This window comes from Antechinus flavipes, chromosome 4, assembly GCF_016432865.1.
Source record: "Antechinus flavipes isolate AdamAnt ecotype Samford, QLD, Australia chromosome 4, AdamAnt_v2, whole genome shotgun sequence".
Taxonomy (NCBI): Eukaryota; Metazoa; Chordata; class Mammalia; order Dasyuromorphia; family Dasyuridae; genus Antechinus; species Antechinus flavipes.
Genome location: NC_067401.1, coordinates 112792193 through 112809966, shown reverse-complemented (window position 1 = coordinate 112809966; position 17774 = coordinate 112792193). Strand labels below are relative to the sequence as shown.

Sequence of the window (17774 nt, the reverse complement as noted above, 5' to 3'; positions counted from 1 at the left end):
GGAGAGGGAGAAAAGGAGAGGAAGAAAGGGAGAGGGAAAAAGGGAGAAGGAGAGAGGGAGGAGAGAGGGAGGGAGGAAAAAGAGAGAGAAGGAAAGAGAGGAAGAAAGGGAGAAAGAGAAAAGAAAAAGAAGAAGTAAAGAGGTACAGAACAAAGAGTAAATCAGTGAGAAAACAAATGCAACCATATTAGGTATCAAGAATCATAGAGAGACCAAAACACAGGTTCAGACTTTATTTACTATACAAAACCCCCACCATGCACCCATTACTGTGGCAGGTTGCTTAGGCCACAAGGGGAGCACTACCACCCCCATTTCCCTCTCTGCAGACTCTTTATTCTCCTTTCAGTAGATCATTATAGAGCAAGGCCAAAGCTCCCAGGAAGGAGAGGAACTCCTGGAAGTTCACTTCCTGATCTTTGTCGCGGTCCAGACCATTCACCAGTTCGGCAATTTCTTCATCTTCAATTTTCTAATAGGGCAGAGTGGAAAATCCAAATTCTAATTAGGAGAGCTTCTTTTCCCTTTGGGGGTTCCCCTCCCTCTATTACTATCCTCAATCTAACCCAGAACCCCAATCCCATAGTCTTCTCCTAAACAGGAGGTACTGTTGCTAGTTTGTCAATCATCTGAGCCATTCCCCATTTTACACATTTCTTTTTTTTTTTTTTAATCCCAAGCTCTTTTACTTTGTCCCTTGACTCACAATTTCTTAATTAAGGAAATAAAGAATAAGGATCTTAGATCTCTGAAATGGTTGAAAGCAAAAGTTATAATGGGAATTTTCCATCACTTTCAATTATCCCAGCCTTTCTACCTGCCTCCAAGAACCAAGTAAGGGCAAAATGTAATTGGCTCTCCACTACCATCATCTAGTCCTACCCCACCCTAAATGGGTTCCAGAAGGAGAAAAAGTTGGATAGGAGAGAGGCCCCAGCATTTAATCAAAAAGGGAAAAGAAAGGACTGGCCATGGGGGTCAGGGATGAGATACTAACAGCTCCAAGGCAGAGTTCCTTCTGGATTAATTCCTTCAATTCCTTCTTGCTTAAGGTGTTCTTGTCACCCTCCTTGCTTGAATATTTGTGGAAGATGCCAATAATGGTGCAAATAGTTTCATGCAGCATGGAAGCCATAGGTGCCAAGTAGACTTTAGGGAACTGAAAACCACAAAGGAAGAGATAAATGAGTAGAGGAGGAAAGAGTGAAAGAATTATTGTTCACAGGGCCGGGCCCTAGGCCAAGGGGATGGGTCTTTCAGTCACTGGGACTCATACCCCAGTGCTGGAATAAAAAGCTTGAAAGGCGAGAATTTAGCAGGACTTGGACTTTTCAGGTGGAATTTTCAGAAACTTAAATCAGATTGGGTAGACAAGGAGAAGAGTCCCAGATAGCAGATTGGATGACTCCTTCATCCCGGACTTAGTAAATGAGGGCTTGGATTTGACCATGGGACCATGATCTGGGAAGCAAGGAAGTCCCCCAAATAGAGAGGAAGAAGTCAGACAGGGAGCAGTAGCTGACGGCTTCCAAATTCACAGCCAAGCCCACACACACTATCTGAATTTCCTCTTCCCAAATAGAACTACATACTTTTAAATTTTTCCAAGATTGTTTAAACTCAGGGGATTGCTCTCTTAGAGAATTCCTTTGGGCAGCTAGGTGGTTCAGTGGATAGAGCACCCACCCTGAATCAGGACGACTTGAGTTCAAATCCCTACTTAGACCTACTCCACCAAGGTCACACAATTAGTTAGTAGTAGAGCTAGGTGACTGGACTCCCAAGTTCTATTTTCCTTCCACTACACAGTTACACTGCTACACACACTCATCACCCAGCAAGACACACCTTTGCACATAAAACCAAAAAGATAGACACAGGAATTTACTTTAAGCATGCCCTGGGAGCAACTCTACCCCATCCCAGGAGCTAGAACCCTATCCCCTGCTCCTCCCGTGCCCCAAGGCATCAATAAACAGGGCAGGGCTCCCCAAAGGGATATGTAACCTCACAACCCAGGAGTTCTCAGCTGCCGCAGGAGTACAAAGAGGCTGAGCTAGGGGGGGAAGAAATCCATAGGGCCCACCCAGGGGGAGGATGAGAGCCACGTCCTGCGCAGGGAGTGATCTGGGCGTCAAGGGAGAGCATGGTGGGCAGAGTCGAAAGGGAAAGAATAACTCACCGAAAGCAAAGACAAGCAGAGACGAAAAGAGATGAGATAGGTCACTGTCCAGCCCCTCTTATAGCCCAACCTCTGGCCGCTGGGCCCCTATCCCCACCCCTCGGGAATAGCGGGCCGGCCCTCCGAAGCCCCACCTTCCCCACGCCCCTGGGAAGGCCCTCTCCACCACGCCCATCCTAGGCCAGACCTTCGGCCCCTTGCGTAATTACGCTCTCCGCTCCCCTGCTTGAGCTTCCCATCAGAGCACTTCGGGCGCCTTCTAACTCGCACCTGGCAGAAAAGGTGGAACGCTATCACCGTGGGCGTCCAAGAACTGCAGGCTGAGCCAGCAGAGCTGGCAGTCTTGTCTAAAAGTCTCAGTTTTTCCACTTGTGAAATGGAGTAAAGAAAATCACCCGTATTATTTCCTCTCCATCTATCTTGGTGGTGTTTTTCTGGAGACGTCTACTCTTCACCCCACCACCCATCTCCCTCCACCACGGATGCAACTAATAGGACCACTGGACACAAGTCTTTGCGTGGGGGGGAGAGGGGAAGGGAGTGTATGTGTGGGTGTGGGTGTTATATGCATGGATTTTGGTGTCCCTAGTGTGTGTACCGGAAAAGTCTGCGTGTGGATTTATGTGTCTAGAGGAAAACAGAATTCAGAGTTCAGCCATACTAGCAAATGGGAATTTCTTGAGGTTAAGTGAGACTTCAGAGACCCTTGGGAAAAGATCCTAATCAAAAGAAACCGACCACCTTATCCTCAGATATTCCACCATTAGACTTTTGACTTAAGACTTTGTTCCCTGCCTGATATCGCTTGTAGGAGTAAGATGTTAAGCCTTTTAGACATTTGACCATAGCTGAATATGTCAAAATATTTCCTGAGAGCCAGGCTTCTTTTTTTTTTTTTTGTGGGGGTGGAGAAGGAAGGGCTAGGGGTGAGATGAGGTAGATAATAACAATCATAACAGCAACAACTAATTTCTATTGTGTTTTAAGATTTGCAGAGTGTTTTCCACAAAAGAGCCCACTGACCCAGAGTTCATAGAGGTTAAGCTAGCAAATGTGGGAAGTGAGAAGGGGTAATAGCAAGACACTGGGCATCTTTGAAAAGGGACCTAATTGATGGATATAACCAGAGGCGCTAGAAATGGGAGGGTGGGGCTATAATATAATATAATATATAAGGGAATAGGCCCTGAAGACAGACTTTGACCAGGAGTAGATGCACTGTGTATGTGAAAAAACCATATTATAATTATAACCATAATCGTGACAGCATACCCCATTATAATTATAGGAGGATTTCCCATGCCACATTTCATTTCAAGGAACTTTACCCTCTGATTCCTCTTCATTTTCCTGTTTTCTTTGAGAGCTTGGGTCTGCAGAACTAGAACTGGTCTCCTCCTTTCATAGAAAATGATAACTAGGGTTTTTGGAGTTAGGTAACTAGCATAGGGATTCAACAGAAGCAGGAGGGGAGTGTAAGAAGGAAGAAGTGGAATAAAAATTCAGATGTCCTGATCTTTGTGGGGTATAGAGAGAGCACTAGGCCTGAAATCAGAAGAGACTGGTTTGATTTTCAACTCTAGAACAAAGTTTCTTAAAATATGGTCATCATATGACAGGGTTGATGAAAGCCTAGATATAACAACCTCCCACTGTGGTCTATAAGAAGAGTAGACGTCTCCAGGCTGTGAATGATATAAATATTGATAATTAATATTGATTCCTTGTGATTTAATTCCACAAATATTTATTGTGCAAAAAGAAGCAAATTTCAGTCCCTGACCTCAAGGACCTTACAATCTCTACCTCACAAGCTTATTATGAGGCTCCAGTTGGTATCTAGTTAAGAGACTTCCCCTGAGATCCACCTGCCCTTCCTTCAAATTGTCAGGGCTTTCTCCCTTCTTAAATTTCCTTATATTTACTAACTTGTGTGGTTCCAATAGTATCTAAATTCCTTGAGGATAAGGGGCCATATCATTTTTGCTTTCAAATCTTTGCTTACCCAACATATAGCCCAGCTTTAAACTTTCAGTACTGTGATCATGTAATATCTCCCAGCTCCCTAAACATAAAGTACTATTTCATTTAGTAAATATCTGTTGAACTGAACTGTCTTTGAAAATACTGGTCAACATGTGTAAAAAGGTTTGTAGCAGCTCTTTTGGTAGCTCTTTTGGTTTGTAGCAGCAAAGAATTGTAAACTGAGTAGATACCCATTAGTTGGAGAATAGCTGAATAAGTTATGATATATAATATAATGGAATGTTATTGTTCTTTAAGAAATAATAAGCAGACTTTGTGTGGTGTATCTCCTAGGAAGGATATAGCATTAACCCTAAGACTACCTGGTCTTATACCTGGTATAATTCTGAGTGCTATAATTCCACAAACAGTGCCGGCTATCAGATAGCAATCTGCTGGCCAGTAATAAAGTTTCTGAGACAATAATGAGGTACATACCAGAGCACTCCTCAACTCTATCTCTAAGATTACAATTCCATTCTATCTCTAAGCCATAAAATTAGCAGATAAATTACATGAAGCATGCAATCTGTCTAAATTTTTCCCTTTATAAATTTATCTTCTTTCTCCTAATTCTTTGCTAACTTCTTTTGGAACATAGCTTACTGTCAGCAGTATAATAAATCTTTGCCCCTTAGTTTGGAGACAAATTGAATTTGCGAATTGTTTCCCCATACCCACAACAACATGGGGACCTGACATTGTTGGGATGTCTTGCACCTCAATATTTGGTGGCCCGAATTTTACGTCCTCTTTGTTAAGGTAAGTCCCTTTTCACCCCTATCCTGTAGCTGAGACTCTCCAAGCAACTAGGAAGACTTGTCAAGTTGGATCAGTGAGCTCCACACTCAACAAACTTTCCTTGACTGGGGATAGCTGAACTTGGAAATTCTTGCAATTCTTGGTATAGTTCCCTTCTGGCTACGGAACATTTGACACTTTTTTACCCTGCTTGGGACCCCAAGGAGATGAGATGTTTTAGGGCTAGGAATTCTAAGGCTTGTGGCAAAGATGACATAATCCATCTCTATCCCTAAGGATTCTCACTTAGGCTGTCTCTTTAAAAATAGAGACAAATTAGGTCTAAAAGATCTTAAAATTAAGATACTTATTTCCTCTTGCAATATTGCCTGACCTCAGTATACCTTAGAGGACCAAGAAAAATGGCCCATTAATGGGTCCATTAATTATTACATTTTGATTTGTTTTGCCTCAGACAAGGCAAATGATCTGAAGCTCCACATATCCAAGTCTCTATGGCCTTGTCCAAGATTCTAAATTAAGACAATACTGTAGAATGCTACTGGTAGAGGAGAATCGAAAGTAGACACTGACCTCCTAAATGACTCCTTCCTTTCTATTTCTCTAGGGACACAGAATCCACCGTCTGTCCCCTCATTCAGTCCTTATCAGAAGACCCAAAAATTCCTTCCAGGACCATTCCCTTATCAAGATTCAGCAATGTTTCTTCAACTCAATCCCCTTTCCATGGATCCCCTGTACCCTCACCTCTCAGAGCTGAATTCTGAAACCTCCCTGCCTCCCAATCCTCAGTCCCTCCCATACAAGGAGCCGGACCCCTTTTTCTCTCCCTCAGGATCCTCTGATTCAACCACCCTTCCTAAACTCTGCCCATTAAGATAATTAGCAGATTCTCCAGGTGGAACACTCAGGGTGCTGTGCCTTTTTCAATGTCAGTCCTTTCCCAGATTAAAGAAAACTTGGCTATTACTCAGAGGATCCCACTAAATATATTAGGGAAAGCCGTCTCCCTCCAATTTGATTTTACCTGGGGAGATGTAAATATCATTATTTCCTCTTGCTTTATCATAGAGAAAAAAAAAAGAGAATCTGGAATTTAACCCAGAACTTTGGGATTGATATGGCTGAGTCTTCCTCCTCCTCTGGTCAGATACACTGTAGGGACTACTGCTGTCCCAATTTAAACCCCCAGTGGGATTACCAGGAGGGAAGCAGAGATAGAGAGAGAGAAGGGATCATTTTCTAGTCTGCCTCACTGAAGGCATGAAAAAGGGAATTAAGAAGCAGATTAATTATGAAAAACTTAAAGAAGTTACACAAGGCGCTAAAGACAATCCTGCCTTCTTTCAGGGGCACCTTGTAGAGGCCCTAATAAAATACACTAACCTAGACCCACCACTTCAGAGGGGACCACTATGTTCAGCATACATTTTATTAGTCAGTCTACCCCAGACATTTGGAATCTAGCCATGAATCCTCAAACTCCCCAGACACAATTGTTGAAAACAACCGTTGGACTGAGCTACAACAGAAGATCAGGACCACAAAGCTAGGGCTAGGAACAGAGAACAGGCTCAATTTTTAGCTGCTGGCATATCCAGGAACCCTGGGGGTTCTTGCTTCAGATGCTACAGTCAGGGCCATTAGTCTCATAACTTTCCTCAGAGAAACCCCCTCAGGGCTGCACCCTAAGTTCAAACAGAAGGGACACTGGAAGAGATACTGCCCACAAAGTGGTCAAGCTGCCTCTTCCCAATACCCTGTCCTCCTTTCTCCTCATCATGGTGCTCTGGATTTGGCTAGATTCCCCCTTACTCCATCACCATGGCCAAACCCAGGATCACTTTGGACATGGCAGGCAAATCCATTGAATTTCTTTGACTTTCTGGGAGCCTCATATTCTGTCCTACCTGAGCATTCTTGGCCACACCCACCCTTCCCCTCATAGGGTGATGGGAATTGAAGGAAAACTTAGGAATTGTTTTGAGACCTTCCCTCTACCTTGCCAGTTTGGTGACCTGTTATTCAAATACTCTTTTCTTACCTTCTCTTATCTTGCTCCCTTGTTGGGACATGACTTGATGGTGAAAATGGGAACCCAATTTTCTCTTCTCTGACCTCCGGGTACATTTTTGTGCTTCTCTTAAAGTCCTCTCTTAAACCATTTGAAATCTGGGATGAAGTAGATTCCTCTGTCTGGGGCCAAGGAATCCCCAGCAGGGTTACTCATTCCACTCCAGCTTTAGTGTGCCTATGGGATCTCAGCGTGTTCCCTCACAGGCGCCAGTACCCAATGAAGCTAGAGGCCAGAGAGTGATGGCAACCCCGATTGAAAAAATTCTTAAGCACAAGTTTTTGGTTCCTTGCCACTCTCTCCCTGTAATATTTCTATTCTCCCCATTAGGAAACCAAATTGGGTACAGGACCTCAGAGCTGTTAATGAGGCATTATTCTTATTCATCCCATTATGCCCAGTCCCTATACTATCCTGACTCAGATCCCAAGGGACACACAATGGTTTTCTACTTTAGATCTTAAAGATACTTTCTTTTGTATACCACTGTGTAAAAACTCACAATTCCTTTTTGCCTTTGAATGGGCAAATTTGGGGTAACCTAACCAATTAACATGGACACTCCTATACTCAGGGTTTCCAAGGCAGCCCCAACTTATTTGGACAGGCACTAGCTTAAGATTTAAGATACCTGGAGCTGCTTACTGGTATCCATACTGTCATCCAGTATGTTGATGACATCCTGATCTGCAGACCAACCCAGGAGACTTCTCTGGCTCCTGCCACAAAAACCCTTAACTTTCTGGGTTCCAGAGGTTATAAAATATCTTTGCCTAAGGCTCAAATTGCCTATTAATTATTTGGGCCATGAATTAACTCTCACTTCTCATTTGCTCTCATTGGAGAGGAAACAGGCAATCTTGTCATTCCCTGGACCTGCCTTAAAGAAACAGCTGCATACTTTCCTGGGCATGGCTGGATTTTGTAGAATCTGGATACCTGACTTTGGGATTATTGCCAAACCCCTCTATGATTTTATTCAAGACCCTACACTCTTCCCCTTGACTGGGACCTTGATCAGACCAAGGTTTTTAAGACTCTAAAAGCTAAACTGACCTCTGCCCCACCTGCCTAATTTTAAAAAGCCTTTTACTCTATATATTGATGAACAATGGGATCAGGTCCATGGGGTCTTAACTCAGGATCTTGTGCAGTATCCCAGGCCCATTGCTTACTTCTCGAAGAAACTTGACTCACTGTCATGGGGTGACCTTCTTGTCTTGGAGCAAGGACTGTGCTTTTAACTAAGGAAGCCTCCAAACTCATCTACTGGAGGTTCTAACTCCACACTGGGTTCAGAGCATTTTGGAAGCCAAAGGTTACCGTGGGTGACTTGCTGATAAGAGGCTTACAGATATTAGGCTCTCCTGTTAGACAACCCCTTTTTGACTCTCTGGGTGTACCACACTCTCAACCCTACCACCCTACTCCCTGACAGCACTGAGTCAGGTGACATTATTCACAATTGTGAGGAAGCTGTGGATTCTGTCTATTCCAGTCATCCTGACTTGAGGAATACTCCTCTTGACAACCAAGATAGTGAATGATTTACTGATAAGTCCAGTTTTCTTGATGGGGAAAGAAAGGCAGGTTACTCTGGGGTGAGCCTCAATAGGACCTTGGAGGCTGAACCACTCCCCATTCCCAAATCTCTGCTCAGAGGTCCAAACTCATTGCCCTCACAAGAGCTTTAGAACTGGGGAAAGAAATGAGAGTGAACATCTATACTGACTCCAAATATGCCTTTGATGTTTTGAATGCTCACAGAGTTATATGGAAGGAAAGAAGATTTTTGACAGCCAAACATTTCCCCATTAAGTATACAGGGGAAATTCTACAATTACTGCAAACTGTCCATGGACTTAGAGATGTTTGTTGTGTTTTGTAAAGGCTACCAGAGAGGGAATTCACTTCAGGCCAAGGGAAACAAGCTTGCAGATTCAGCTGGCCATGCTGCTGCCCATTTGCCCTTAACCATGGCACCTTTGATTCCCCAACCCCCATACTCCTATACTCCTTTATGTAGTTCCCAGGAACGGGCCTTTTCTCCTTCTGAATAGTTTCAAACACCCTCAGGCCAGCTTCTAATCCCAGAGGCAAGCTAGTGGAAACTTCTCTTTGGCCTCACCAGGCTATTCCCTTGGGAAAGGATGCCTTCCAATCCCTTGTGAAACCTATTTTCACTGGTCACAAGCTGGGAGAAACAATTAGACAAGAATCCAGATCTGCCCAGTTTGTAAATCCTGAAGGGACTGTTAACCCCACTCTTCCTGAAGCCCATCCAGTGGAGGGATACATACCCAGGGGAGGACTGGCAGATAGATCTTACACGTGTGCCTTGCAGGGGCTTAAAATTACTTTTGGTTTTTGTTGACAAACAATGCTGGCTGCCAGAAAACAATCTGTTGAGCAGTAATAACAAAGTTTCTGAAACAATAATGAGACAACTCTACCTCTAAGATTACTCCTCAATTCTACCACTAAGTCATAAAATTAACATATCAGTGATATAAAGCACCTGATCTTTTAAACTTTTTTCCCTATAAATTTATCTTCTTACTCCTGGTTCTTTGCTAACTTCTTTTGGAATTTAGCTCACTGTTAGCAGTGTAATAAATCTTTGCTCCTTAACTTGGAGACAAACTGAGTTTGTGAATTATTTTTGCCATATCTGCAATACCAACTTGGGGACCCTAACATTGTTGGAGTATCTTACATCTCAACAAGATAATTTCAGAAAAGCCTGGAAAGACTTATACAAACTGATGCTGAATGGAGCAAGCAGAACCAAGATAATATTGTACATGATAACAATAAGACTGTGATAATCAACTGTGATAGAATTGGCTCTTCTCAGCTATTACAACAGACTTGTGATGGACAGAGCCATCTGCATTCAGAGAGAGGATGATGAGATTAGGCTGAATATAGATCAAAACATAGTATTTTTACCTTTTTCTTGTTCTTCTTTACTTGCTTGTGGTTTTTTCTTTCTTTTTTTTTTCTTTTTTGATCTGATTTTTCTTGTGCAGCATGACAAATATGGAAATATGTTTCAATGAACTGCATATGTTTAACCTGTATTGGATTACTTGCTGTCTTGGAGAGGGGAATGGGGAGAAGTGAGGGAGTAAATTTTGGAACACAAGGTTTTGTAATAACGAATGTTAAAAATTATTTTTGCATGTACTTTGAAAAATAAAATAGTATTAAAAAAAAAAAAAGACTTGGGATGGAAAATGCCATCCATATCCAGAGAGAGAACTATGGAGACTCAATATAGATTGAAGCATGATATTTTTACCTTTTTTTTTTTTGGGGGGGGGGTGGTTGGTTTTTTTTTTTTCTTTCACCTAATTCTTTCCCTTTTGGTATGATTTTTCTTGTATAATATGACAAATATGTTTAAAAGGATTACACATATTTAACTTATGTTAGATTGCTTGCTATTTGGGGGTGGGGAATATTAAAGGAGGGAGGGAAAAAATTTGTAAAACAAATTCTTACAAAAAATGAATGTTGAAAACTATCTTTACATGTATTTGGAAAAATAAAATGAGAAAAAAAAAGAAAGTACTGATCAATTTAATTAATCACACATTTATTAAGAGACTATCATGTCTCAGGACAATGGATAGAACACTGGATATGAACTTAAGAAGGCCTTCCCTATTCTCAAATATATGATCTTATATATCAAGCAAGGTGCTAGGTGTTGGGACATATATAAAAATGAGAAATGGAAAATTTTTGACCTCAAGGAATTTCTGCTCTACACTAGGAGTGGATCAGAGTGGCTACGAAGTCACAGAAGCTCTTGAAGACTCTCCAGTAAGAATTAGGAATTGCAATGCACCCAAGTATCCACACTTATAGAAGTGAAACTTCACAACCTTTAAAAGTTGAAGCAATGTTACTGAGGAACATTTCCCTCCTCCTTCTCCTTCAAGATCTGTGCCCTGAGTGCCTGCCTCCTTCTCTTCGGTCACAATCACCCACAATGTCTTGAAGTAAAAAAAACTTTTATTATCATATACAGGAAGGAAAAAGAGAAGGAATTGCTTCTGGAAAGGGAGGTTGAAAGGCACTTTTCTAGATGACGAAACAAGCATCCTTTCTTATACAATGGACTGCTCGGACTATAGGAGTATAGAGGTATAAGGAGCGTAGCACAGAGTAGGCACTTAATAAATGATTATTGATTGTTTGATAGAATAAGGCAAAATATTGTCAGTCCTTGCCAATGTGTTGCTTTGCTTCCTTAACCATGTCTCTTTTTTTTAATATGGAATAACATGTAATTGAGGAAAAATAAAATGCTAAATAAATAATTTAATCATTTAATAGGGAGAATTATACAGGAGTAAAGGAGAAACAATGAAAAGTGATGGTGGATAAATGTGTTGTTTTGTTTTCTTAATTGTTTCCTTTTTTAATATGGATGATAGCATGCAACTGGGGGAAAATAAAATATTAAATAAATTAATTAACCATTTAATAGGCAGGATTATACAGAAGTGAAGAAGACGAAACATTGGCAAGTGACAAGGGGTGAAAAAAATCAATGAATATTTTCAAAAATAATGATAGCAAGAGAAAAAGTATAGTTTAGTGGATAGAGAGGGTTGGCTTTACAATTCTGGGTTTTACTGCACTAGTTTCAAATCCTTCCTCTCACATGCCAGTCAATTTTTTAGGAAAGTCACAACCTCTTAGAATTCTAGATAGCTCCTTACAATTCTAAATTACAGGTAAATTGCTGATCTGCATTTGATATACCCATAAGATCACAGGTCCAGACAGTAAGGAAAGATGAGACAAATGGAGGGAAGAAGTGAGAAATGGAAAAAGGAAGGGAGGAGAGAGAAAAGGAAAGGAGGAAGTAGGAAAGAAATAAAGAGAAAGAAAGAAAGAATATAGGCAGAGAAGATTAGGGTGTACCCTACAGGGAAAAAGAAAAGGTAAACATCAACTACCTCTAGGTAACATAGATCTGGAGGATTTGTTAGTTATTATCAATAACTGGGGAGGAATGGAATGGGAGTGAAGGTCCCAATAAAGGGAAAGAGACTGCACTGGGAAGGTTATCCTCAGTGCAGTGACCCATCATTCACTTGTTTATTTATTTTCTTCCAAGAAGAAATCATTGTAGGCCATACACAGTGTGGTCAGGAACACAGAATATTCCTTGAAGTCAATCTCCTGATCACTGTTCTTGTCCAGGCTTTTCATCAGTTCATCGATGCCACTTTCCTGCATTTTCTAAGTGGGAACAGAAAGTGATGATAGAGAATTTAGACCTCCCCCACTCTCTCTATTTCTCTCCCCCCCCACACACACACTCTATTCCCATCTCCAGGTTCCAGCTTTACCCTCTCTCCCACAAGCATTTATTGTTCACCGAAGGCAAAGCCAATTCAAAAATACTAGTCTACCCCCTTTAAAAAAAAACATAAATTGCATTCTACTACCCAATAGAAAGGATCTGTTCTACAGACCTAGCACCAGAAGAGAACAAGTTTTTAAAAGAGGCCATCTAATCTAATTCCCTCATTTGACAGAAGATGAAACTGAGATGCAGAAAATTTAAGAGACTTGCCTGAGTTTACTTAGGTAATAAGTAACAGAGCCAGGTTTTGAATTCAAATTCTGTGACTTTAAACTTAGAATCCTTTGCACTATACCAGATGAGACATTATATCATGCTGATTTCCACTCTTTTAATGTGAATAAATAAATGCTTATATATCCAATGTGGGTGAGTTTGGAGGGTCTGAGAATAGTACAGTGGAACTAAGGAAAAGCTTGGGCCTGGGCCACCTATGTCAGAAGGACAAGAGATGACTCTATTATCAGACATCCCACCTCCCCAATATTCCTAGAAGACAGAAAAGGTAAGGAGGATACAGCCAGGAAGCCATAAGGACTGGGAGAGAAGCAAACACATCAATCTTAGGAATATAGACCTAAGGTTAGAAAGGATCTCAGAGCTCATCCTCCTTGTTTTCTTAGAAATGGTGCCTTCTGAGAAGGGGAGAATAGATTATTGTAGGAAAAAATGTAATACCAAAGGATCCTAAAGTAAAATTTTTAAAGGGATTTAGAAAAGAGGCTCAATGTCTTCCATACTACATCACTACTGTCACTTACCTGCACACACACACACACACACACACACACACATACATACACACACACACACACACACCACACACACTGAATCAACTTCCTCAAGTAAACTCTTCCTTATTCTGTCCTTTTTGTAATTTGAAAAAAGAAATAGAGTTCCAAAGCTTCTCCTAGACTGATTCTTCCTTCTCTCCTCCCTCCCACCCATAATGTCTTCTTCCCCTTCATTTCCCATGACCTCCCAAAACCTGCCAAATCTGTCCCCAGCACTGTCCATCTTCTTCCCAATACTACATCATACTGTTCTCTAAAAAACATTCCCTTGCTCACCTGCTCCCACCCAGTCTGTTCCTCTGAATCCCCTCCTCCTCACCCTGGCAAAGATGCATTTGTATTTATCTTTTTGTTTTTGTGTCTCTTTCTGAGGTCTAAAGTTGTATCATGTATCCTCCTATAAGATAGTGTTCCCAGAAGGTAGCAACAATGTTTCCCTTCAAAATAGAAGCTCCCTGTGTCTATCTAATCAGAGAGAAAAGTCCTTGAACTCAAGGACTATCCACAACCTTCCTCCATATCACAACTATTAGACTGGGAATCCCTTAAAAAGAGAGACTGAGTCTCTTCTCATCAAACTAAGAGACCCCTCAGAACTAAATCTTATCTCTTCTTCTACTGAAGTTTCCCCTCTTGGATTCAGGACGTGGTACTGTCCAAAGTGGATGAATTGTCTTGAAAATCATTGTTGAATCTGTTAAGAGTAGAAATTTTTAGACCATCTAAAGAAATGGATGGCAGGAGAATAATAATAGTTTACAACTACAAAGTAGTATTTGTGTCTCCTCACAGGTCTTCATACATAAGCTCATTTGAGATAAAAAAATACTCACCTCCCCCAAGCTAAGCTCTTTCTTAATCAGCTCCTTCAATTCTCTCCTGCTCAAGGTCAATTTGCTGCCTTCCCTTCCCGAATATTTGTGGAAAGTGGTGACCATGGTGGTCAGGGCCTTCTCAAGAGGAGTTTCCATTTCAACAAGACTTTTAGATCTAAAGAACAAAGAGAAAAGAGATATGAGGAAAGAACACAATTCTAAAGGATTTAAGCTAAACCCAGATTGAAACTTTCTCCATATACATTCACACACACACACACACATTCAGTTGTAACAGAGTAGACTGGAGAAAGATAGATATAAAATAGAACTCCCCAACTTCAAGGACTGTGAAAAAACTGAAGCAGTTTGACAAAGGAGTGTGCAATCTCCCACCTGGGATATATTATCTTTTGATAGGAGGGTGGGTGGAGGAGACCTGGAATGGTCTCTAACTTAAAATAACTAGTTTCCTTTGTAATTTTATGTATTAGATTTTATGCATTTAATGACATGAGCTTGAGAAAAAGACCAAAGACCACCAGATTGCTGTCAAAGAGTTGGGAGGGCCACACTACCAAAAAAAAAAAAAAAGGCTTAAAAATTCCTTCACTACCCAGAAATGTTTGTTGCATCCCTTTTCATAATGGCTAGAAATTGGACATTGAATGGATGTCCATCAACTAGAGAATTGCTGAGTAAATTGTGGTATATGAATGTTATGGAATATTATTGTTCTGTAAGAAATGACTGGCAGGATGAATACAAAGAGGCTTGGAGAGACTTACATGAACTGATGCTAAATGAAATGAGCAGAACAAGGAGATCATTCTACACTTCCACAACAATACTATATGAGGATGATGGAAGTGGCTCTCTTCAACAATGAGATGATCCAAATCAGTTTCAATTGATCAGTAATGAACAGAACCAGCTACACCCAGCAAAAGAACTATGGGAAGTAAGTGTGGACAACAACTCCTTCTGTTATTGTTTGCTTGCTTTTTGTTTTTCTTCTCAGGTTATTTTTATCTTCTTTCTAAATCTGATTTTTTCTTGTGCAAGATAACTGTATAAATATGTGTGTATATATGTTGTATTTAACATATATTTTAACATATTTAACATGTATGGGACTACCTGCCATCTAGGGGAGGGGTGGAGGGAAGGAGGGGGAAAGTTGGAACAGAAGTTTTTGCAAGAGTCAATGTTGGAAAATTACCCATACATATGTTTTGTCAATAAAAAGCTATAATAAAAAACATTCTTTCACTACCATTCTCCAATTGTTAAATGAACAAAAGAGATGATCTATGCCCAAAGGGTTATATAATCATACCCTTTAAAAAAAAAAAAAAAAGGAAAAAGACCTAAATGTACAAAAATTTATAGCTCAGGGTAAAGAATTGGAAATTGAAGGGATGCTCATCAATTGGGGAATGGCTGAATAAATTATTATATGGGATTATGATAAAATATTTTTGTTCTATATGAAATGAGCAGGACGCACTCAGAAGTATTTGGAAAGTCCTCCATGAGCTCATGCAAAGTGAAATGTACTGTGTACAAAATAATAGCAATGTTGTGGGATGATAAGCTGTGAATGCCTTTGCTATTCTCAGCAATACAATGATCCAAGACTACTTTGAAGGACTTATGATGAAAAATGCTGACCATACTCAAAGAAAGAACTGATTGTGTCAGAATACAGATTGAAGGATACTCTTTTTTTGTTACTTTATTTTTGTGGAGGGTTTTTGGAGGGTGAAGGGAAATCTATGTTTTCTTTCACAGCATGACTTATAGAAATGTTTTGCATAATTTACATGTGCCTTCTCAACGGAGGGAGAGCAGTGGGGAAGGAGGAAAGGAGTGAATCTAGAACTCAAAGTTTTAAAAATAAATATTTTAAATATTGTTTTATATGCATCTGGGAAATACAAAATATTTAGAAGTTAAAAATAAAATAAAATAAAGACAATATAAAGTACTGAAGATTTTACCTGCCAAGAGAAACTCAGGAACTATGTAAACACAATTATAAAACACTTTTAACACAAATAAAGTCAGATCTAAACAACAACAAAAAAAAAAATCCCAATTTAATGCTACAAGCAACAAGAGAAGTTGCTGATTTGCTTGTTGAAGGGACTTGTTCTCCACATAGATGAAATCACTGGCCCAGACCAAAAAACAAACAGGCAAAAAATATGCAGAACTCTATGCTATCCTGATGCTCAGGAAGATATTTAACAGGAGCCTATGACCCAAACAGATAACTAGACTATGCAGTATAATATGCAGGCATATCAGAAAGTTGCAAAACAAAGTATTAGGTGAAATCCCCACAGAAAGATTATTTGCAAGAAGGGGAATGGCTTCTCCAGGAGAAGCCTGGCTTCTCTTGAAGAGGTGGAGGCCCCTGATTCCGTCATCTTGGGCCAAGGGAAAAGCAAATCAAACCCTAGAGAAGGAGAAAGCAAAGGGTATGTCTAGTTGCTATGGCTCAGGCTTGAAAATCACTTCCCCTCTAGGGAGGTAAGGGTAATAATCATACAGGAACTGAGGTGATTTCCCCAAAGAAGCTGAGTCAATGAGCTAGAATAGCAGGCTGCCTGGGGTTACAGGAGGGAGAGTTTCCCCTTGTACTGGCACTCTCAAAAAAGACCCTTCCTATATCCAATTTGTCCCTACCTGGCTCCCTCTTCTTCGTTTCTTCACCATCTTCATCTCCAATACTCCCCTTTTCTCCTAAATCTTTCTCAGCTGGTCTTGGCGCAGATCTAGTGCTAATTAGCTATGTAATCTTAGTTACTGAACTCACTTCACTTTTTTGGGCCTCAATGTTTTTGTAAAACTTTGGGGTTTAGCAATGGACTATGTCCATTTTGCAAATGAGGTTCAGAAAAGCTAATTTCCCAGGGTCACCATTCTACTAATTACCAGAGTCTCAAATGATTCTTGATTCCAATCCGAGTTCTTTTTACCACTAAGCAGAGTTTGCTGCCCCTAGCCTTCCATCCCCTGAAAAGTAACTCTCCATACTGTGTGTTTCCGAGAAAAAACTCCTGCCCTCCATATAACCAAGCTGAACATGCCAAGTGAAGACTCACCCAATTAAGCCAAATCGATCAGTAAATCTGAGGAGATGGGAAGAAATAGAATCCCTGCTTACTCTCCAGCTTTATTATCTCTCTTTAAACTCCAGGGAGCCCAGGATGAAAAAGGACCAATGAGAAGGGGAAGGAGACATGGAAAGGCTCAGGCGGAGGTCTCCTGGGAAGAGGAACCAAGGACCCCATGGTTTTTTCTTTGTTTACAAGCTGGGTAGAAAGAAGAGATTGGGCTCTGACTGGCATTTTCCCTATTGGGTATTAAACAGCATTTCTCTCCTGAGTTCAATCACTGTGAGTCACAGAAGGAGCATCATAGTTTACTGGAGGAAAGGGTTTAATCTGATGTCAGGTATAGATGCTGGTTGGAATCCTGGCATTGGTAGTTACTAGCCATGTGGATTTTACAATTCTGTATCTTCAATCCCATGATCTTGTGATCTCTTCAAGCATCTGTTTTCTGATCTGCAAAATGGGGAAAAGTAATGTTTGCACCGTTTACCTGATAGAATTGTCTCAGAATAATAGAAGCATAGATTTTAGAGTAGGAACAGATTGCTAAGGTAACTTAGAACAATCCTTTCATTTTGTTGTAGTTGTTCAGTCATTCTCCAACTTGT

The 17774-nt window shown here is 40.6% G+C and overlaps 2 protein-coding genes across 2 annotated transcripts; both read right to left on the bottom strand.

Annotated features, from left to right (window-relative positions):
- Nucleotides 1-218: 218 nt before the first annotated feature.
- S100A6 (S100 calcium binding protein A6) lies at nt 219-2295 on the bottom strand. Its single transcript, XM_051994041.1, has 3 exons — nt 2183-2295; nt 998-1159; nt 219-472 (listed from the first exon to the last, which is right to left on the bottom strand). Exons 2-3 carry the CDS (start codon nt 1133-1135, stop codon nt 335-337), a joined length of 276 nt encoding a protein of 91 aa, XP_051850001.1. The 5' UTR covers nt 1136-1159; nt 2183-2295; the 3' UTR covers nt 219-334.
- An 8356-nt stretch (nt 2296-10651) lies between these two features.
- S100A5 (S100 calcium binding protein A5) lies at nt 10652-17205 on the bottom strand. The gene is made up of 3 exons (XM_051991961.1): nt 17155-17205; nt 14060-14216; nt 10652-12305 (listed from the first exon to the last, which is right to left on the bottom strand). Exons 2-3 carry the CDS (start codon nt 14195-14197, stop codon nt 12162-12164), a joined length of 282 nt encoding a protein of 93 aa, XP_051847921.1. The 5' UTR covers nt 14198-14216; nt 17155-17205; the 3' UTR covers nt 10652-12161.
- Between the last annotated feature and the right edge of the window lie 569 nt (nt 17206-17774).

Excerpts from the sequence above, each read along its gene's own strand:
- S100A5 (XM_051991961.1), bottom strand. The coding sequence starts at position 14,197 with ATGGAAACTCCTCTTGAGAAGGCCCTGACCACCATGGTCACCACTTTC. Across the intron at positions 12,306-14,059 it reads AAGAGCTTAGCTTGGGGGAG|AAAATGCAGGAAAGTGGCAT; the intron begins GTGAGTATTTTT and ends GTTCCCACTTAG.
- S100A6 (XM_051994041.1), bottom strand. The coding sequence starts at position 1,135 with ATGGCTTCCATGCTGCATGAAACTATTTGCACCATTATTGGCATCTTC. Across the intron at positions 473-997 it reads AGGAACTCTGCCTTGGAGCT|AAAATTGAAGATGAAGAAAT; the intron begins GTTAGTATCTCA and ends CTGCCCTATTAG.